The 22,286-nt window shown below is 39.3% G+C and overlaps 1 protein-coding gene across 2 annotated transcripts; it reads right to left on the bottom strand.

Moving 5' to 3' along the window:
* Positions 1-1,527: 1,527 nt before the first annotated feature.
* Positions 1,528-20,357, bottom strand: flr (fleer). Of its 2 annotated transcripts, XM_042393295.1 has the most exons (20): positions 20,156-20,357; positions 18,581-18,646; positions 17,792-18,001; positions 17,049-17,105; positions 16,784-16,919; positions 14,499-14,603; positions 14,224-14,352; positions 11,977-12,026; positions 10,738-10,890; positions 9,528-9,593; positions 8,920-8,973; positions 7,718-7,783; positions 7,322-7,398; positions 6,795-7,002; positions 6,546-6,593; positions 5,991-6,062; positions 4,610-4,713; positions 4,319-4,397; positions 2,279-2,408; positions 1,528-2,085 (listed from the first exon to the last, which is right to left on the bottom strand). In XM_042393295.1, the coding sequence occupies exons 1-20, from the start codon at positions 20,201-20,203 to the stop codon at positions 1,949-1,951; spliced, it is 1,995 nt and encodes a 664-aa protein (XP_042249229.1). In that variant the 5' UTR covers positions 20,204-20,357; the 3' UTR covers positions 1,528-1,948. The 2 variants fall into 2 exon arrangements, with proteins under 2 accessions (XP_042249229.1, XP_042249230.1); XM_042393296.1 differs by lacking the exon at positions 6,546-6,593 and having other exon boundaries at positions 20,156-20,356.
* Between the last annotated feature and the right edge of the window lie 1,929 nt (positions 20,358-22,286).

Genomic DNA, 22,286 nt, shown 5'->3' with positions numbered 1-22,286 from the left:
GGATTATTACTTCGATTTATCACATTTGTGTTTCCAGAGTAATTCAGTATGTCAGAATCAGATTTTGCTTTTTGCTACAGATTTTTATCTCTTGTTGTTTTATGATGTAATAAGCGCTGAGTGATGGTCAGATGGATTGATGGTGACAACGGCTGGTAGTTTTTGTCTGAATTTGTTGTAATAATGTTTCAAGATGGAGTGATTTAAGGGCAACACACACCGCCTGTGTGTGACGACTGTCAAAACACCTGCGCTCATTGTTTTCTTTGTAAACCGGCACCCTGGCGGCGTGTCGACGATGCCGCTTCATGTGTCAACTCTCCAGAAAAGCAGCAGTTTTATAACATATAAACACAAACCGACTACAGAACCTTGACTTCTGACTCGCTGCTGTACGAGCTGTTAGTTTGAGTCAAACGAGGAGTCGTAATGTGTGTTACACTTTACTCCTCTGGGAAGTTATATTAACCTTATTATATAGAAGTTATATTCCCAGTAATGCTCTGATCTTCTGGCTTGTTTGCCGTCTTATCGGTAGTTTGATGGAGGGTTGATATCGGTGTGGTCTCTGACTGGTCCGGTTCGTGCTAGATTGGTGCAGTCAGCCAACACCAAATTAAGAGAAATGTGACTCCAGAGTCGTCTTATTTACATGTTGTGTCTTCTTAGCTGGCTCGCTAACGTTAGCCACTGGTAAGGCTACATCCAGGAATCAGCTGGTTTACTCCAGATTTTGGGAATAATGCAGCTTCACTGAGAGGACAAGACTTCCTGCAGTCACTGAGGCTAACGTTAAGATGTTAAGCTGTAAATATCTCCAAACTGTCGGCTGGATGCTTGTTAAAACATGACGACATAAGAAAACGAAGGTAACGAGTGTGTCTGTGGAGGCTTTGAGGTTGTTTAAAGGCACCTTTAATGGAGTCGAAGACTGAGGAATAAAAGTAAAGAAACGGTAAATGTAACTAATTACTTCTGCTGTTGAGTAATTAGTAAAGTATATATTATTACATTTTTAGTAACTTTCCCAACACGAAGTGGTTTCTCTTACAGGGTCTTTCTGTAAAACTGCTGAAGAACAGGAAACGATTGGTTATCAATATCAGCCATTAGAAGCCTGATTGGAGCAACTCTATTTAAAAGGTCAACATATTAACTGTAGGTAAAGAAAAACATCCCGATATTCTAAAACTGTTGTTTTGTAGATGGAAACTGTAAAAGGCACTTCACTTCACGTTTTTCTCCAAAAATATCAATGTTTATTTTCTTTAAATATGTTATTATTTTGCTTTACAAACATTTTTTCTGCTGAATATAAAACCACAATATGAATCTGAAGATGGCTGTACAACCAGCACAAGACACAGAGGATATATGCATGAACTATGAATGTATGTAGATCAACTAAATGTATTTTACGTTAGCTAATAAACACACTATCAATGAAACCAAGTCTGAACCTGCTCCTTTCATCTACGACTGTTGATCATCTCTGGTTATATTTTCCACAAAAATCAAATCTTGTTGCTTCTTTGAAAAAGTGAAAAAAAAAAACACAAACTGATTATGTAAGATCTGCTGGAGCAGACTGGGATTTTATCTTCCTGCCAAAACTCCCACAGCTCAACTCAACTTCAAAACAAAAGGTTCCCCTGGTGTGTGTGTGTGTGTGTGTGTGTGTGTGTGTGTGTGTGTGTGAAGGATTGAGTCCAAGAGCTGCCCAGAGGAAAGTCAGGAACCTGGAAGATGATTTTGATTCCCAGAAATCTAAAGCTTGCACAGCAGGCCTGACTCACAACACATCAGTGAGATGATTGTCTTTAAATCCATTTTATCCTTCGAGTTTAAGACAGAAAGCCTCCGCTGGCTGCAGTCTGTAATGTCTGTGATCTGTCAAAAACGGGGATCAGCAAACCTCACGCATGACAGCGACACCCGCGCGATGACGTCACTTGTTCCAGCCGATGACCTCGTAGAACTGGGCCTTGAGTAGGCGCGCCTCGTAGGTGACGGTGTTCTTGCCGATGTGAATGCGGATCTCCTCCAGAGGCTGCTCGATGATGGCCGGCACTTCCTTCCCGTAAACTGCAGGAGGGATGAAGACAGACTGATGGATCAAGCCGAACACGGAAAGGTCACAGGGGTCATTAAAATCAAGAGGGATCTTCCTCTGAGGATCATGAAGGTGAAAGTATATTTTATAGAAATCAGGATTTGGTTGTTTTTTCAGGTGTGTTTGTGTGTGTGTGTGTGTGTGTGTGTGTGTTGTGAGATTTACCCTCGCAGTGCTCCAGGAACTGAATACACTCCTGTACCACGGCGTCCCTCAGCATGACCATGTGTTTGGACATGTTCTCCAGCAGAGACAGGAAGCACCGCTTGGCGTAGAACCATGTGTCCGTCCCCAGCTACACACACACACACACACACACACACACACACACACACACACACACACAAATTAACTTTTTTACATACATGCACCAAAAGTGGATTCATCCGCCCAACAAATGCGCTATTTCCTCCTGTTTGTTTGTTAAAAACTACAGTGATCAGCTGTTTTAGGAAATTACTGAGCCTTTTTAAATCATGAAGCTACATATTTGTGAGCTGTTTTTAAAGATCTTCAGTAGGAACTAGGGATGCACGATATTGGATTATTTGCAGATATCTGATATGCCGATATTTCCAACTCATTGTGGCCGATTGCTGATGCCGATGCTGATATATGTGCATATTTTTTTTCCAGCTGGCTGAGGAGACTATTATGCATGCAAGCTTAGATTGTACTAAGTATGATCAAGAAAGACAATATATGAAGACTGGAGTTCAGGAGCTCAGCATTAAACTAATGAACCTGCCAAGTGGGAGGAGCAGTAGAGTTTTCTTTGAGTTTATTAGACAGACAGGATTAATGTGAAGGATTTAATCTCTGGTCCACACTCTGGAGCAGAAGGTGGCGGTAATGCACCTGATACACTGGTTGCCAACCGCCGTTATAAACCAAAAAGAAGAAAATTTTTTGTTGTTTTTTTTGTTTTTTTTTGCACAAAGTGATACATCCTGTCAGCCGAAGTGTTTCCTATCTGTGCAACCGAACGCAGCAGCTCCTCGACGGACTGTGTCACCCTGACATTCCCGGTGCTTCCTCCTCAGGCTGCACTTCACTCAGCCGCCCGTCAGCTCAGCTGCTTCTTCCCACTTTAACCTGAATAACAAACCGGGACTCGGTGCTCCGGTTGGATCCACACGGAGAGCCGAGGCTAACGTTAGCTGAGAGGCTAGCTGGCTGTGCTTCCCTCCGGTCATGCTGCGGCTAACGCTCCGCTAGCCTCCCAAAAGGCTAGTGGCTAGTGAAGTGGAGCCTGCGGAGGAAACACCAGGAATGTCAGGGTGACACAGTCCGTCGAGGGAAGCACAGTCAGGCGGCGGAGGAGAAGGCGACATATCGGCCTGTCATAATTGACAGAATTTGATAAACCGATATTATCGGCTGATACCAATGACGTGCCGATAATATCGTGCATCCCTAGTAGGAACCAATGGGCTTGAAGCTGAGAGACAGACAGAGTAGGACAGTCAGAGAGTATTGAGAGATGTACTGACATGTTGTTTTTGGTCTTTGTAGGATTTCTTGACAATAAGAAAAATGTATAAATATCGTCAGACTTATCCTTTAAGTTGAGTTTTATCCAAAGTCTAACCTACAAAACCTCCACACAAACACCTCAGAGATCTCTGATACGCTCTTCTGCACTATCTACCAAGTCTGTCTGTTTTTATAAACTTTACAATTAGAGTTCTGGTTTAAATGCAGGCTTCACATTCCCCAATGATTCTTCTGCTTTCACTCGGACTGTGACTCTGTGGCGGCGATTGTTGTGAGGATGAGACAGGAAACACTCAGGATGACGGCTTGTGTTCTCAGCTGGTGTTTAGTGGACTCAGCTGCAGCCAGATTCTGCTGTTGTGACTGGACGAGATCAAAGGTCCCGAAAAGAGCAGCTCGACCTCGGAGAAGAGAAAGTCCTGCGGGGCTCAGATGGTTATTTTTGGTTCAAAACTGACGGAAACTAATCGTCTTTCAAATTTGACATTTTCGTCCTTAAAACTTTCCAATTATTCCTCTCCATCACTCAGCCTGTGAGACAATACAGTTATTGCCTTCTGCCCTTGGAAAATAAAAGCCACAACAGCTTTCGGTAAAAAATATGCGTCATCTGTTATTTAAAGGAGACTTTTGAGTGGGGCGACCAGCTGTTACTGACTGCTAAGACACGTTCTGGAAAAAGCTCAGAGCACAAATAAAACGGCCAACCTTTTTGTTGTAAGGCTCCAGGCTCTTGATGACACGAGAGATGCCAAAGTCGTAGTTGCCCTTGGCACAGTACAGAGTCCTGGAGGTAAAAAACACAACACAACAGAACTTAAATAAAACAGTCACAGATTCATAAAAATTATTCTAAGTGCTGTGTCAAAGCACGTCCAACCATTTTACGACCAGACTGAAGTAACGTTAAGAGCGAGGAGAATCAGTCACAACCCTCTGCTGCTGTCTAATCAGCCCCGAAAGCAGGATCAGTGAGACGCAGCAGCTGCTGGAACTCACCCGATCACCAGGTTGACTATACACAGGTGGAAGACCTTCTTGTCGGGGTCGTCGTAGGAGATCTGCTCCTCCTCTTTCTCGATCTTCCTCATCAGCTCTTCAGCCTGGTGACGCAGGACGACATGAAGAGGATAAAGAGGAGAGATGAGACTGATTCATACTATATATGTAAATAAAAAGAGTGAATGACAACAAACCCATGAGTCAGAAGAATGTTAATAAACCCTGCAAATATTATCAGATATTATACTGAGAAGCAAATACTTATTTACTTAAGTGAAGTTAGTAATAGCATAAAAATCTCAATTGTACGTAAAATTTATACATTCAAAACTCCACCTGTTTTACACATCAGTCTGTTTCCAGCTGTTCTGTGTGTAAAGAGTAGCATAAAGTCTGTATGTGTGTGTGTGTGTGTGTGAAATCTGATAAACTTGAGTCGTCTTGAGCGTCAGTTGATGCTGAGGACTACAAGTTTGAAAATTTAAAAAAAATTTGTGTTAGAAAGAAAGAGGTGAGGTTAGCAGACCTCTGTAGCTCCTCATCTCTACTGGAGGCTAGCAGCTTCAGGCTACATTAGCCGCTACTATCATAACACACCTGAATCTCTGATCGAACCTCCGGGGCTGAAAAATGAAGCCAATGTGGAAGTGCCAAAAACTGCAGTTCCTTGAATCCCCATAGACCCCCATGTTAAAATGTCCAACTTTACAGCAGAAATAAACATGTTTACAGCCTGGTACAAACAACGGTTTTGGTCTCTGTAGTTAATTTCCTCTTTCATGACAACTGTACGGGGGTGAATTTTTTTTATAACTCACCCGTTTAAATTTTATTAAGCCGTAAAGTTCTGCATAATGAAGGACATGGCTGCTTTGAGTGACAGGTCCGCCAGCCGCTAGGTGGCTTGTTTCAGCCATTCGGCCCGCCTCTTTGCCCACTTTTGATTGGCTGGGAGTTAGACAGAGTCACGCACTGCCAAGATGGCGACGGCCGGAGCGGCTCACTTTGAGCTTCGGAACCGCTCTTCAGAAACCAACGAAAGGGTGACGTCACGGTAACTACGTCCATATTTTTATACAGTCTATGGATTAAACTGACAGTGGTCAAGTTGTATTGTGGGTAATGTAGGCACTGAGTTTTGACAAGGCTGCTGCACCAATTATGATCATATAAAAAAAAAAACTGTCCATCATGTGTTCAACAATATTATAGGAGTGCAATGATAAATCATCAGAGAACTATTTTAAGTAAAAGTTTTATCAGCGAAGGTACTTTAAGTATCATATATAAAGTAGTCATTGTACACAAGGACGTCTTCCAGTGTTATGTTGTTATATTTAGTAACACTGACAGTGTTGTAAACCTGGTTGTACAGTACCTCTTCGTTCTGGCTGGTCATGATGTAGGACACACACAGGTTGGCCAGGACGACAGCGCTGACATTCAGGATCTACAGCAGAACACATTTATTGATCATCAGCTTGTTAAACGTTATTTAACAACTTTCAAATGCAGGACTGCTACGGCTCATTTTTAAATGAAATGATTTAAAAAGGAGATAAATTTATACAAAACCTCCAGCTAACGATCTAGTTTCCTCAACCTCATTTTAGACTTTTTAAGGCCTTTTAATGATAATTAGAATAGAAAATAAAGTCTTCATTGCTAAACATTAGAAAATAAAAGTAATTGTTGAGATTTCCAGTCCACTCATTTCATTGAGGATTGGTGACACTCCCGAACCTTCACCCAAGATTAACTGTGACCTCATTTTCTGAAAATTAACAGATTTTCATTGCTAGAAATGACAGAAGCACCACTGCAATCAAACAAGAGAGAAAAAAAAAACAAAAACAAGCAGCAGAAGATGATGGAAACAGATGTCATGCACAGATGTGAAGACACTGCAGAGCTGTTCTGTCTCTATTTTTACCGAAGGTTTGCACTTGCATGGACACTCCTGAATGTTACACTGCTCCACCTGGACAGAAAGGCAAACTGTCAACGTTTAGTCCTGATCTCAGACCGTCAGTGGTGCTGATAGACAGCACTGTGCTTTGGTGGTTAATTCAAAATGAAGTCAGATAAAGTGTCTGATGTCAGATATTTCTCAATAATAATCCTCATATTCATATTCTCAGTCTCTCTCCATCTATTCATCACGTCCTCCTGGACCACTCACGTTATCGTAGTGTTTCTTGACGATGGGCTCGTAGAAGCCGATGGCCTCCTTGTATTTGTTCTGCATGAAGAGCACGTGAGCCACGTTCAGCTTCCAGGTGTCGTCCTCGTTGCAGACCTCCACCGACTTGCGGAAAATCTTCTCCACCATCTGGAAGTTCTCCCGGTTCCAGTAGATCTTAGCCTGAGCCATCAGGACCACGATGTACCTGGGACAAGAACCAAGACGGAAGGAGAGACACAGCGTGAGAGAGACGTGTAAATACTGAAAATGTATTTGTAATATCTAAGAGGAGTTCACCAGATCTGTGTTCTGTTTTAACCTCTGTGAATCTGTTTGTTTATCTCTCAGTTGTGGATATTTATCTCTTCAATAATGATGCCTTTGGTTAAAACAGAAAGCAGTAAGGACCGTAGAGACTTTAAAGGTGTTTTCACACCGTCAATCAAACTCTGGTGTGGATTAAACCAGTGTGTGTGTGTGTGTGTGTGTGTGTGTGTGTGTGTGTGTGTGTGTGTCTCTCTCACTTCTCCTGCAGCAGGTCGTAGTCCTGCAGGGCTTTCTTCTGTCCTTCATCGTCTCGAGCCAGTCTGGCTTCCTGCAACTTTAAGAAGACGGATAAAAACAACAATCAGACAAAACTGTTTACAACAAAATCCACTATTTATTCCGACATAATTATTACAGTGTATTAAGAAACATTCTTGACCCCTTGTATGTGTAAATTATGGCTTTTTTCACGATTCACCACAACTATGCAGGTCTGTGTTTCATTACGAGAGATGACGACATACTGATATTGACATATAGTTGATAAACAGTATGTCAAAATGAAATATAGAGCTTTGAGATATTGAAAAGTAAATATACTGTATGTACAATATATAAGAAAAAAGAAGAAGAGGAAGAAGAGGGTAAACAACCTGCTTGGCCAACTTGCGTAACTGTTCGGTCAGTTTGGCAATCATCTCATCAAACTTCCTAAACGCCTGAGAAAGAAACAAAACAGTAGGCACGAGCAAAATGGTGAAAATGGTGAAATATACTCTATGAATAAAAAAAAACACACATTTAAACACATTCACTCTTGAACAAATGACATAAATCTACAATGTGATGTAGCTTAATAACCACCTATAAGCTCTCATGTATAAAAAGAAGTATCTGAACATCGAGAGTTAAAGCTCTCATGTAATCCTTCGGTGACCGGATTAGTCAAAATGTCGTCTATAATACCAGTTTTACAAAGGAACTTCAAATGTCAGAGTGCAGCTTCCTCCTAAAACTTTTATTCTTTCCTAAGTAGTTTCACCATGTTTCCACTAAATAAAACTCATGTTCCTCCCGACACTCACTGAGGTGAAAGGTCGTCTTATGCAAGAGAAAGCTGAATGATAGGTTATCATTTTATAAATCTTTCGTATATATGTTACAAATGTTTTCAAACTAAAGGGGTCAATGTTTGTTCTCAATTCAATGTGATGTGATGTCACTGTGACGCTGTGGTATAATAAATCCTGCTCCAAGGCCAGTTAAACTCTTGAACTTGTTTCTATCTGAGGGTTGTTTGCTGACCTCTGGGGTTAGCTACAGATATCTTTGCATTTGGTCTATTGTTTCAGAGACTGTGTGGTGGTTCCTAGGTTCATGGTGGATCATGAGGTTCCTGGATGAGCTAAATTTGAAGGCTGTCCTTGTTAGAAGTTACTGACTGACCATCAGGTCTCTGTGGGATCATCGTATGAACATACTTGTTTCTAAGAAGGGTTAACAGTTTGTGGAAGTGTCCTTTTAGGGACTGGACTGTTTTTAGCTTTGCATCTGGAGATGTATAAATCTGTCTGTTTGTATTCACAATCTTTAGGGAAAGGTCCGGCTGAACAACATGCTTTCTCAAGATAATTGTATTTTTGTTTTGTGTTTTTGTATTTGGACGTCTGTATAAGTGTTACTGATGGATTGTACAGAGTCTACAACTGTTTCAACAAGTAACAGTGTTTAATTCTTTCTTTATGTCTCTGTGTGGTTCTTGAGCAACGATGAAAAATTGCCACGAAACGCCCCACCGACTATTTCTGAAATGATAAATACCAAATAAATGTCACATTTTTCACTGTTCACTGACCTCCTCCGGTGCCGTCTGGCAGGTCAACAAGGCATCGAGAAACTCGTACATGTACTGGAAAGAGCAAAAACACACGTCAACCGAAATATCAGTGACCGGAAACCTGTCATGATTATTAAGTAGAAGAAGATTTAGCATTTTTACAACTGTGAAAAAGCTGTTTAATGAAGGAAATAATTCATGCAGTGTGAATCAGGGCCTTTTGTAATCTTTTTTTGTTTTTTTAAATGTAATTTTGCTCGGTGGAATAACGCGACGTGAGAAACGCAAGACATGACATTAAACACCGATTTCACAAGAGAGAATACACAAAAATAAATGACAATAAGAAAAAAAGAGAAAAGAAAACAAACACAAACACAATTAAAGTGATAGAAATACTGCATGTTAGTGGAAGGAAATGGAGATTAATGACTTTATTGTGTGTGTGGAGGTGTATTATGTGCTATCAGTGCTGGTACGTACACAAAGAAAAAGAGAATATTAGTGAGAAGAATAAAAAGAAATACAAAATAAAAAGTTGGGGAGGATGGATAGCACATTTAAATACCTTTTAATGTAATTTTTGATAAAACACCGACAGAAATGTATCGGTGAGTGTGACTTACTGGTGAGAGGAACTTGTAGGTGAGATGTGCGTTTTCTGCCAAGACGTCAGCTGCCAGATCAAAATACTGAGACAAAAAGAGAGAGAGAGAGAGAGAGAGAGAGAGAGAGAGAGAGAGAGAGAGAGAGAGAGTGTGTGTGATTGACTCCAGCAGTGACATTAATACCATTTTAATGAAAGACCCACACCTCTGTGAGTTTTTAGCTTTTTCCACCACATGACTCCAAATCCTTTTAAAAACACTGTTGCTCCCCGCGTGGACCCTCGCTGGCGTACAGTGTGGTGGAAAATGCTGACACAGTCCCTCCTGTAACACGGGGGAGTCGTGTCTTTGAAGGGAGAAGAACATAATTACTCTCTGAATAATGAAGACAGCTCCACAGTTTGCTGCTATTCAGTATAATAACCCTGTTTGAACAAAGTTACTGAACGGAAACTTTATTTACTCAGAGAAAAGAGTTTTATAGTGAGTTTCAGCTCGTTGTTTATCTGTCCGGCTGCAACTTTACTGTTCTGGTTCACTCTCAGCGCTCTCGTAGTGTCGTTTTAAAAAGCCACTGTTCACTACCTGCTCAGCACCAAACGGCAAACAGACACAGTTAGCTGTAGGAGCGTAGATGCCCCATCTAAAAACAACTGAACTGTCAGCTGAAATGAGCTGAAGAAAGGGCAAAGTTCCCCAAAGCCTTTTATAATGGAGAAAATGATGACACATTTTTTATGAAATACACAATCAGGCCTTTTATGCTTCAAGGAAAAAGAAGCAGTCGCATTACATCACACAGCGAAGGCCGCGTATTTAATTGATTGTTTAAAGCGTCTTCTAGTAAGAAGATGAGATGTGTCAGGATCTGTCTGATTCAGTTCAGCAGGCAATCAATCAATCACATCATATGTTTGCTTTGCAGTAATTAATCAGAGCACCACGTCGGGAAAAATTAAAATCTTACAGCGTGCACCCCCTCCACTAACCGATCTCCTGAGGGGGTATTTCACAAAGTATTCAAGCCGTACAAAACAAACTCGGGAAGACGGGGGGAGCCTGAACTGTACGTCCACAGTCTGCTGTGAGGACTGCTCAGAGAACGCTGTACTGTGTTACTCATGTGGTCCCTGCAGTCTTTCAGCAGGTTGGGATTTCTTGCTTAAAATTCTAGTTGATCCAGTTCAGGACCTTCCACGTTCAGTCCGGCCTGTAACCTGCAGCGTACCTCGTGTTTGCAGTACAGCAGCAGCAGGTTTCCGAAGGTGACGGGGGGGAAGGAGGGCTGCTGCAGCAGGAAGGCAAGCTTCTCAAAACCCTCCGACGGCTTCGTGTCCATGTTCAACAGAGCCTGGTTGTGGAGTGTCACCGGGTCCAACTCCTGCAAAAACACACACACAATCAAACACATCAGTTATACAGAATCTGTGTAAGATATTGCTGACTGCTGGCAGGATTGCACTGGTTTCCAAGTGAGGATAAACACTATGGTTGTGTGATCTGACACAAGGAGCAAAGGACATGAGTGGATAATAGACCAGAACAAAACATAAATGCCATGTGAGTTAAAGGACAGGTCCACAATTATTCAAATGTGTCTTATAATAACAGTCAGGTGCTCATATGAACATTAAGGTTTTGCTCCTGTTACAGACCATTAGAAGATCCCTTCATAATACACTTCAATTAGTGAAGTCAAGTCATCTTTCAAAGTCTTTTTAATGTCAAATTCCCTCTTTTTGTTACTATACTTCCATTGCAGCTGCACAGGAAAACACAAAAAGGGAATTCTGTACTAAAAAGACAGTAACTTTCAAAGATATCCACTTTATTTGACTAACTCAGACGACTGAAGCTTCATATTAGCTTCAGATAAACTTTTAAATACAAGGAGGACTGTGGATTTTGTCCTCCATCACTTCCATTGAAGATGACTTGAAAAATTGTGAACCAACAACTAAATATACATGGCTAATATAAATATACAGTAAATAATGAGAAAAAGAGGTAATCTTCATAATATTAAGAGAAAAGCTTGTGAATTGTTGATGACAAAGGATGGAAACTAAGTTCACAACTTTTAAAGGTTTATGACACAAACATTCATTTTACTGACACTGAGTATTTAATTCCACTAGGGGGCACTAGTTGTGCATCTCTCTCACAGTTTCCTCCTCGAGTACAGAGAGTCATGACTCAGTGTCGCTGACAGGCTGGACCGAGGACGGTGCCCCATCTGTACATTAATTTTAATGAAGCAGATTCAAGACGATAAAACTATCATCATTACCTCCGTGAGAGCCTTCACACCTACATTTCTGTTCTAGTATATTAATCTCTGTTATCTCTGGGCTGTTAGTGGGGCAGGTCCAGGCAGCTTTAACTCAGATAACCACTGAATAATCACACACACACACACACACACACACACAGAGTACAGTGGGAGTGAATGAGCGATGGTAGTTACCTCCTCTGATCGGGGGGGCATATCTGTCAGAGCCTCCTGAGCTGCTTTTACTGCAGAGATCCACATGAGAAAGAAACAAAGCAGTTAATTTCAGTCTGTATCAGTGTTTCTCCTGCAGGGTTGAGTTTCTATAAGACACAGAAATTAGTGCAAAAAAAATCCAAATTAAATAGAAAAGAAACTTGAAAAGGCTAATGAAGCAATTCAATAATCAATACCTGATGTAATGATACTGGAAGTATGAGGGTTGATTAAGAGAAACTGCACAAGTGGACATTACATTACAAATTAGATTAAATTACAAAGCAGTTACAATGAAGACTGTTCAAAGAGACAAAATTAAGAGACGTAAATCATTCAGCATGAGTGTAAATCACTAAAAATCACAACTGAAAACAGAAATTTAAGATGTAAAATAGTGTCATTTGTAAATCAATGTGATGATACACATCTTACACGTGACATTAATAGAATATAATTCACAAATAAATATTGAAATAGAAGAATTAATAACAATTAAGCAGGATTTGTATTTTGCCACCCATTTACTTTAAAAAAAAACAACTATTTATTTTACTCTTTGTTTTCCATTATTATCATTTACGTGGTAGTTTGGGCTAAACTTCAGCTTTACTTACATGCTCTGGATGTAAGTAAAGCTCTCATTGTACAGTGAATGAAACATGCATACCTGCAGCTGCTTTTTTTTATTTTTTATCTATTGGTTCATAGTTGGAAAAATGAGGGAAAAAAAAGATAGAAGAGACAACAAACGTCTCTCGCTGGAATAAACAGGGGACGTATCGGTTGTCTTCCGTGCACCTTCACCACCAGGCTACCAGGACGCATCCTACAACTTCTGTTAAGTTCCACATGTGAGCTGTTCCCTACAGCCGGGGCTCAGATCTACCCTCCAGCAACTCATCCTCCTGTCTGTCTCCTGTCCTTTAACACACAGCAGATGTTTGATGTTGGCTTCATTCATTCTCCTTACTGCTTGTCGTTCTCTGATCACCATTCTTTGAAAGCTTCCGTCTAATAATGTGTCAGAGAGATGAGAGGGGGTCGGAGGATAACGCTGCTTTTTAAGATTAAAGGAGGCTTTACAAGTTATTTCCTCTCGCTCTTTCAATCAGTTCCTCTCCCTCTCTGGCTGCATATGTTAGGAGAACTCAGATCTAAATGCGTTTACTTTTTTTTTGTGCTGAATCATGAAACCTTGTAGCTGAGTAGAAATAACCAAACAAACACACACTATACTAATAACAATGTTGATGTGACACCTGACTTACTTATACAACAACTAGTGGAACTATATGCAGGTAAATAGTAAATACATTGACTAAACTAAGTACAGTAGTATACTGGAGATACAGGGACCACAGCTGATGGCAAATAAAAATGAGTTTAAAGTCCAACTGACATTAAACTACCTTTTTTGTCTCCTACATAAACCTGCTCTGTAAATCACATGTCCCGTGTTCTCCTCCAAAAAAGAAATAAGAAACCAAAAGTCAATGATGGCGCCTCCCAGTTTTACATTATTTTGATTAAATACCATTACATCATCTACTTACATAGCTGGAGTCTTTATTTCCATACAGCGAATCAAATCTTTGCATAAAGCGATAACGTTTTTCTGTCATCGGCAGAGCAGACGGTCACACTGAGCCTGATCGCATCCTGCTACACAACACAAGACCCACAGACTCTGAACAACAACCCACATTAGCTTCCCTGCTAAAGTCTCCTTCTTATCTAACTTACAAACATGGACACACGTCTTGTCTTGCAGCTTGTTGAACGAGCCACCAAACAAACATTCACCAGGGAAAAGTGCACCGCTAACATCAGTTGACAGGCTAGATAGCTAATTAGCTGCTCATTTAAATGAAAATGTCCCAAATTATTACGTCAACAAGACTAAGTATAGAATACCTAGTAAAATAAAGTATACCTAGTATATGGCTGGACTGTGTATGAAACGCTAGAGGGCTTTTAATTTGAAAATGACAGATACAGGAAGTGGTGACATGCAGCCGAGGCGACCAGTCAGTCAGTCACAGACTTTGGCATTTATATGGCTGGCTGCTGTGGTCCAGCCAATAATTGGTCTTTTCCTTTCAGCTCGGTTACTTTGTGAATGTCAGGCTGTCCGCCTGTTAAAGCGTCTGTCTCTCCATCTTCCTGTTTGTATGTAACATGTTAAGTTTCAGAGGCCACAGCGGCCCCGAGCGGGGTTCTTACAGTTCTTCTGCTGGTACTCGATGGCAGCTTTGAGGTTGAAGGCTTCGATCAGGGCGGTCTGATGCAGCACCAGGGTGTTGCCCACACTGAGGAAGTCAATGCCATCTGTCGTCATCCCGATGCTCAGCTCTGCCAAACAAAACCAACACAAACAGATTGTGACAGTATATGTGGCTGATAGCAGACGAGATAAAAACATCACTCTAACTGCTGCAAAGAGAAGTGAGTCTGTTGTCTGTTGAATTAACATCACAGACGCTTGGATGTGGTTTTACCTGGATGTTCTCTGATGCCTCGTTCTATGATCTCTCCGATGTATTTGTGGGCCTGGTCGTAGTTCTTCAGGCTGTAGTAACATAAGGCGATGTTGTAGGACAACGCTGAGGCAGAAACAAAGAGACCAGCAGAAACCACAATTAACTCAATTAATTTTGAACATTTATTAAAACAGGTTCCTTGACATAATTAAACGTTTACAGTATGTTCACTTTACTAGGTTCAATATAACAGAAGACCATCTTTCTAAATAAATGTCCCTCCAGAGTTGCAGTCTCACAGTTATGTTTCCATGTTACAGTTCACAGCCTTAAGTCTTTGGGTCCATTGGTCCAACGTGGGTGAACGGGGCTTGAACCAGTTTATTGTAATAATTTTACGGGCTATTAACACAAGAGCTCTGAGCATATATAATTTGATTTTCCCCTTTGAGATACGTACATTGCCTAGAATCAACTGATGTGGTTCAAATAATCTCCCTATAAACTTGTAATTTAGAACAATCCCAAAAAAATGTGGGAAAAGTCTCCTATGAAGCCGCATCCTCCTCTCCAACAGAGAGGATTAGATTTATTGTCTTTCCAAGCTGAGCAACATCCAGGACGTCTCCCGCTCCTCATCTTTACCTTTTACATCTGATGTATTGTCTGTTGAATCCATGCGAATCCTACAGTATAAACAAGATATTATTTTCTTCAAGTGCATTGATTGTCAACCATCTCAGTCCGGTACTGTTCAAAATTGGTTGGTACTTCTTTAATTCTGTCCCAAAAGAACAATCTAGACACGTCTCTAATAACCAGTTATAGGCCCATATCAAACCTCCCAAATAATTATTCATTTCTTACACTGAACTGTAACTTTGATTCTTGTATTTTATACCTGTCTTATTGTATTTTAGCTTATTTTTGTTTTCTATTCTCTTGGCTCTTTAATGACTGTTCTGTATTTAAATGTTCTTTTATAGTGTCTTTATTTTGCACTTTGTCTCGATGCTTTTAATGTTTTATGTAAAGCAACTTGAACTGCATTGTTGCTGAAAAGTGCTTTATTAATAAACTTGCCTTTCTATTCCTTGTGTGTCACCAAATAATGTCGCACCTGAAAATATCTCAACAGTTCATTAGATGCAAAACCAAACTGAGCCTAAAGTTGAGAGAACGCCCTGAGAGTCGTTCCTTCAAATAACTGATTTACTGTCGTCAGATGTTTCTCCGCCCACTGAAATAAAACCTCGATCCAGTTTGACAGGTAAAAACTCGCAAATAGAAACTATTTTTGTTGGTAGATAAAAACATTTTCTTATCTTCTCCCAAACCTTTAAAGTATCATTTTCACATTTCATTCTGTATCTTAAGTTTCAGCCACAACTTTTCCTTTTAGAAAGAGGAGAAGAGAAACTGATGCATTAGTTACGGAGCTTTGTTTTATGTGCATCCATTTTGGATCCACATCTAACCTAATCCATGAGACCAATAGTCTGAGCTCAGTGGTAACTTCTGAAATGAGGCGAGGCTAAGCCGCCCTTCTCTTTGTGAGAGCACAGAACCTTTTTTTTTTTTTTTTTTTTTGTCATATGAATTTGGAGACAAGTCTGTGGAGGAATTTGAATGTAGATGCTGGGACAGTTACAGGAAGGCAGCTGTGGCAGTAAATTCATCCTGACAGTTTCCACCCTGCCTACTAAAGAAGCATCTATCATCTTTCCAAATCCTCTCTGACCTGAGAAATGAGTTTATCGTAATTAGCTGTGTATAATTGAGAAGAGTTATTAGTCCAAGTGACCCCCCGAGCATCTAAAGCCCCCCTTTGACCATCTTAATTGACCATTATATTTTAAAAGTAAACAGTTAAAATCCAGTGATGAACATTCACAGTGTTGTGATGTTTTACCTCATTTGATCAAATACAACATTTTGTGTCAAGAGTTTTCCAAATTAAAACTGTTGTGAAAATTGAGCCAAAGTGAATGTAGAGCTGCAACTAACAGTTAATATCATAATTGATTAGTCAGTTGATTATTTTCTTGGTTAATCATTAAGTAGTTTGGTCTTCAAAATGTCAGAAAATGCAACCTAGAATGTCTTGTTTTGTCCCGACTGTTCACTTTACTGTCATACAGGACTAAAGAAACCAGAAAATATTTACATTTAAGAAGCTGGAACCAGAGAATTTTCAGCTCTAAGTAAATGTAAAACACTGTAACAGTACACAGACAATAATACTGAATCAGTGTATAAGTAAAGCAGAGTGGATGTATGGATGTGTGTGTGTGAATGATCACCTGGAACGTATCCCAGCACCTGCATGGCAGACGTGAACTTCTTGCAGGCCTCCTCGTACTTGCCGTCCTGGTAAAGCAAACAGCCCATATTGTAGATGTAGTCCGGGTCGTCCTGTGGCAGCTGCTCCAGCAGTGACTACACACACACACACACACACACACACACAAACAAATGAATGCGTGTGTTTGGCTGCAGATAACAATGCTTCAACATACAAAGAAATAATTTATATGTATTAACAGATAATGTGTGAGAGTTCATCACCTTGGCAGCTGAGTAATATTCCTCACAATATTTGATACAGGCTTGCAACTTGACCATCTGTGCCAAAGAGAGAGAGAGAGAGAGAGAGAGGGGGGGGGGGGGGGGGGGAGAGGGGGAGGCGGAGGATAAGCCAAAGCTAAAACAGGGACATGACACAACATGACAAACCAAAAGCTTGTTTGACTTTAGGGCAAAAATTAAGCACTGACATGATAATTTTGTTTTAACGATCACCCATAGTTCATTTTCATGAGCTTGAACCTGTTTTTCCAGCATAAATTAGAAATAACATGTCTCAACTTGATTTCTCACATCGACAAGATGAAATAAAATTCAATTTGAAGGCAGAATTATTATCTGAATCCTTTTCTGTTAATATAAACATGTTCCCTGTTGCTGAGCTTTGCACATCTTTGCTTGTTTTATTTCTTTTGTGGTGCATTTATGGCCCATATGCATTTATTAGAAGGCTTCTGTTGAACAAATGCTCCCAGTAATGGATGGTGTGTAACAGATGGTGGTAACAGAGTGAAAGATTTCAGTGTAAATAAGGTGGAGTTGTTAAAATTAAATTGCAAATTCAACACAGTCAGGGAACACCTGGACCCAAACACTTCCAGGTCCTTATGAAACATTGCTGTGAGTCTTAACACAAAGTTTTCACCCCATCATGCCTCTCTGAGCCCAGCAGTGTGTGTGTGTGTGTGTGTGTGTGTGTGTGTGTGTGTGTGTGTGTGTTGTACCTTGGTGTGACTGCTGGTGGTGTCCAGTACGAAGGAGGCCTTGGTGGCTTCAGCATAAGCACCAGCTTTGTACAGGGACTGGGCGTAGTACACCTTGTACTCCTCCACCTCCGGGTGCAGCTGGGTGAGCTGTTCGTAGCACTCTGCAGCGTTGGTGAAGTCCTGGATGTGATAGTAGCAAAATCCCAGCAGAGACAGCGCCGCCCTGGACTGAGACATGATCAGAGGCCAGAGTGAGTTAAACTGATGCTTATCTGTAACATCTCAGAAGACTAACAATGAAATGAAATACTCTGAATCGTGGTGTCTGCCGTTACCATAGTGCAAAATGTAATACATATAAATGATGAATCAATACGTCTATAACATAATACACACATAATTTCCACTAAGGCTACAAAAACCTCAGTGAATTGTGATTTTCTGACAAGTTATTGTCAGAAAATCACAATTCATATATATATATATATATATATATATATATATATATAAAGCAGCAAATCATCACAATTGAGAAACTGGAAGCAGAAAATATTTGGTATTTTTGATTAAAAATCACTTAAATGAGTAAGCAATCATTAAAATAATTTCAGATTTTTTTGTTGATTAACTATTCCATTAATCAACTCATTGTTTCAGCAGCTTGACGTGCACATTAAATTATATTACATCTAATTAAAATGTAAGACAATTCAATGACACAATAACTGTAATATAAGACTTGCAAAAGGCCTGCAGACATCCTGGAAATACATATATTTTTTACATGAATACTATTCAGACACTTACCTTTGTGTGTTTCTGTAGTTGCCCATTCAGGATGTGAATTGCTTCCACATACTGGCCGTCTTTAATCTACGAGACAGATGAGAATGAACTGAGATGGTCTCAGAGAGTTTTAATACATCTAGTGTATACCGCATATTTATCATTTTTCTCTTTGAATATTTATCCTGTACATGTTTGTTCTAATTTTGTATGTTTCTTCTATTTCCAGTGGTGGAAAGTAACGAAATACATTTACTCAAGTACTGTACTTAAATACAAGTTTGAGGTACTTGTACTTTACTTGAGTATTTCCATGTGATGCTACTTTATACTTCCACTCCACTACATTTCAGAGGGAAATATTGTACTTTCTACTCCACAACATTTATTTGACGCTTTAGTTACTTTTCAGATGAAGATTTGACACAATGGATAATATAACAAGCTGAAGATGAAACCAGTGGTTTCCAACCTTTTTGTCTTTTGACGTCTTACAAAAAGCAGTGTGTAGTCGGGGTCACATTTCACATGTCTATGAGTTGTTAACAGCTCCACCAAAAAGTGATTTTTCCCTCTAAACTTCTCACATGCTTTCATTTCAATAAATGTTCAAATGATCCAATATTTCAGCAAAAAAATCAAAGATTAGAGAAAAAGTCCAAAAACTGAAAACAGATTTGTGTATCAGAACTTTGTTTTTTCTTCTTTCCTCTCCCATTAATCATCTCACGACCCCTCAGATTTATCTGCTGACCCTTTGGAGGGGTCCGACCCCTAGGTTGGGAACCACTGGACTAAACTAGCTAACTGTATATAAAGTAGTGTAAACTAGCTCCACCTCCAGCAGCTACAACAGTAACATGCTGCTCTAACACTGATGCTTCACTATTAATAATCTAATGATGTCATATATAATAATATATCAGTCAGAGGGACCAAACCACTACTTTTACTGCAATACTTTAACTACATCAAGCTCATAATACTTATGTACTTTTACTGTAGTAGGACTTTTCAAGCAGGACTTCAATTTGTATCGTAGTATTTTTATATTGCTGTGATAGTTTTACTGCAGTAAAGGATCTGAGTATTTCTTCCATCACTGCTCATTGCACATCAGTCTTTTAGCAAAGCCTCCTCATTCGTGTTTGTGACAAATAAAACCACTGAACCCTTGAATAAAACATGCAAAACGCTGACAGTTAATGACACCAGATGCTGTTGACATCACCTATCATTAACTAAATCATTAACTTAATCACCGAGCATATTTTTAGCTCACCATTTCCATTTGACGGCGACACTAATGTATCAACAGTAATAATATGTGACACACGAAATTAGAGATGCAGTAACGGACGAACATATTAATACAGTTTAAACTGTCTTAAAATATCTTATTTGGTGTTTGTTATATCACATGTATGCTAAATTTACCAGCAGCCCCTCATAATTTAGGAAAAGCGTCATGTGTCGATTCGTGTTAGTAAATAAGCAAGAAACACTAAAACTAAGGATATTTTTAATGGAGTTTCGTTGTATCGACGCTGGCTAGGAAGCTAACGCTAACCACAACTGTAACAACAATATTCTCACCAGTTTGTAGATCGTAGCCGTGTATTCTCCATCTTTTATTGTTGTCATGACTTCAAATGAGTAGTTTTAACAACTACAAATCACCTGAAATCGTTTGAATGTCCAAACTCGTATAGAAAGCATTTGACTAGCTCCTAACTAGCTAGAGACGACGCGTACAAGAGTTGTTACTTAGCAACGGAACAGACCGGAAAATGGAGATTTGATGGATGTAAGTTTCAGCCAATCAGCTTTGAGGATCAGTCTACACGATCCAGCCTCTTATTTTTTCCCCAAACCTTTATTTAAACGTTAATCGCGAGGCTTTACAGGATCTACAATTTTATAAAACATCTTTTAAAAAGTCTTTTAATATTCATCATGGAAACATGAATGGTCATACTCTGTTTTTATTTTATTTATGTATTTTTCTCTCTCTATTGAGTATTTGTTCGCTGTACAATGCTGTTGTGTTTTTGAGATTTAAATCCCGTTTTTTAAAATTTTATTCTACACTTTTATTAATTTTTCCCCTTGATCCTCATAACTATGTCTGTATTTTCATTTGATTGTATTTTGTATTTTGTAAACCAAAAGACACATACAAGAAAACAAACACACACACACACAAACATAAGCACAGAAGAAAATTAGAAAAAAGAAAATAAAATAATAAATAAATATGTAAAAACCAAGAAGGAGCAGTGAAAATGATTAAAAATGTATACAGTTTCATCATTCACTGAAAGAAAAAGATAAAAGGAGCCTCATCAACAAGTGTCTGTCCTATTGGCTCTTATTAATAAAATATTCACATTTTAGCTATTGAACATAATACCAATGACCCCTATGCAACACTTTAAAGGAAAAATGTAAATAATGCCATTCTTCCAACCTAAATAATCCACTCATCGACAATAAGTTCAAGGGTGTTTTCCATATATTTATAAATATATATAAATATATATTTTAGACCCTCCACCATAAATACTGTCTGAGTCCACTCTGCATAAGAAGAAATAAACTGAGATATTTTGAGAGTATTCATGCATATTCATGCAGTGAATTTTGCACAACTCCAACACATATGTATAGATGTAGCATCATTGCCTTGCATTTCCAAATGCAAATGACATTTTCTCCTAATCTGGTCACTAAAAGAGTTGCTTATATGAATAATTTTAATCTGGACAAGTTCAGTGAGCTATAATAGGAAAACTTAAGATTAAGTTGAACTAACATCAATCTAATGCAAGATGTACAGTAGTTTATTTCACTTCATTGTTTAAGGGATACGTCTGCTGATATTTGATGTTTTTCTTATTGTCAACAAACTACATGAAAAGACCCAAACCAAGAAGTGCTACTTTCACTACTACTAACCATATTAATGCTGTTAAATGTTGTTTAAGTGACTATATTTCTGAGGCAAACACCCATAACTATCTTTTTACTATCTGGAAAAGATAAAATAGTGCTGTAGTCTGATTTCAAAGGCACTCAAAATCTTAATATTTTATTAAATGTCAATAAATCCAATGAAAAGAGCAAATCAACAATGAACTGATCAACTAACAAGTACTGTGTGTCATATATCTCATTCCTCTGTGCTGTAGACCTCCATTGTTATCCAGAAACGATTAAAAACACATCAGTGAGGCACACCACTGCACTTGGGAACATATTTCTCCATTACCAGGAACACTCATACTGTTGTTTATTTCAACTCATTGCCACACACACCATCCTGCTGCCAGAAACACTCACTACAGCAGCTAATGTGGATTCATCCGCCGCTGAAAACAGTCCCCAACAAATGCGCTAATTTCTCCTGTTTGTTTGTTAAAATCTACAGTAGCCAGCTGTTAATACTGAACCATCTTCAAACATGAAACTATATCTTTGTGAGCTGTTTTTAAAGATCTTCAGTAGGAACCAATGAGCTTGGAGCTGAGAGACACAGACAGAGCAGAGAAGTTAGAAATTACTGAGACGGACTAACAAATATTTTTGTTGACAATAACAAAACTAGAACATTACCAGCCTTATCCTTTAAACATGATTAACTGTTGGGTTTTCTGAGGAACATAGAATTGCAATAAGTGCAGAGAGAGAGAAAATGATTTGATTACATAAATGTGAGTGAAGGAAC

This window comes from Thunnus maccoyii, chromosome 18 (genome assembly GCF_910596095.1).
Source record: "Thunnus maccoyii chromosome 18, fThuMac1.1, whole genome shotgun sequence".
Classification (NCBI taxonomy): Eukaryota; Metazoa; Chordata; class Actinopteri; order Scombriformes; family Scombridae; genus Thunnus; species Thunnus maccoyii.
The sequence above is the reverse complement of the archived record's forward strand: the minus strand, read 5'-3'. Positions and strand labels throughout refer to the sequence as shown.

Bases quoted from the DNA above. Each gene is read 5' to 3' on its own strand.
- flr (XM_042393295.1), bottom strand. From the start codon at position 20,203: ATGACAACAATAAAAGATGGAGAATACACGGCTACGATCTACAAACTG. The intron at 8,974-9,527 runs GTAAGTCACACT...TGCTCTTTCCAG, and splicing joins CCTACAAGTTCCTCTCACCA to TACATGTACGAGTTTCTCGA. The intron at 2,409-4,318 runs GTTGGCCGTTTT...GTGTGTGTGTAG, and splicing joins TGGAGCCTTACAACAAAAAG to CTGGGGACGGACACATGGTT.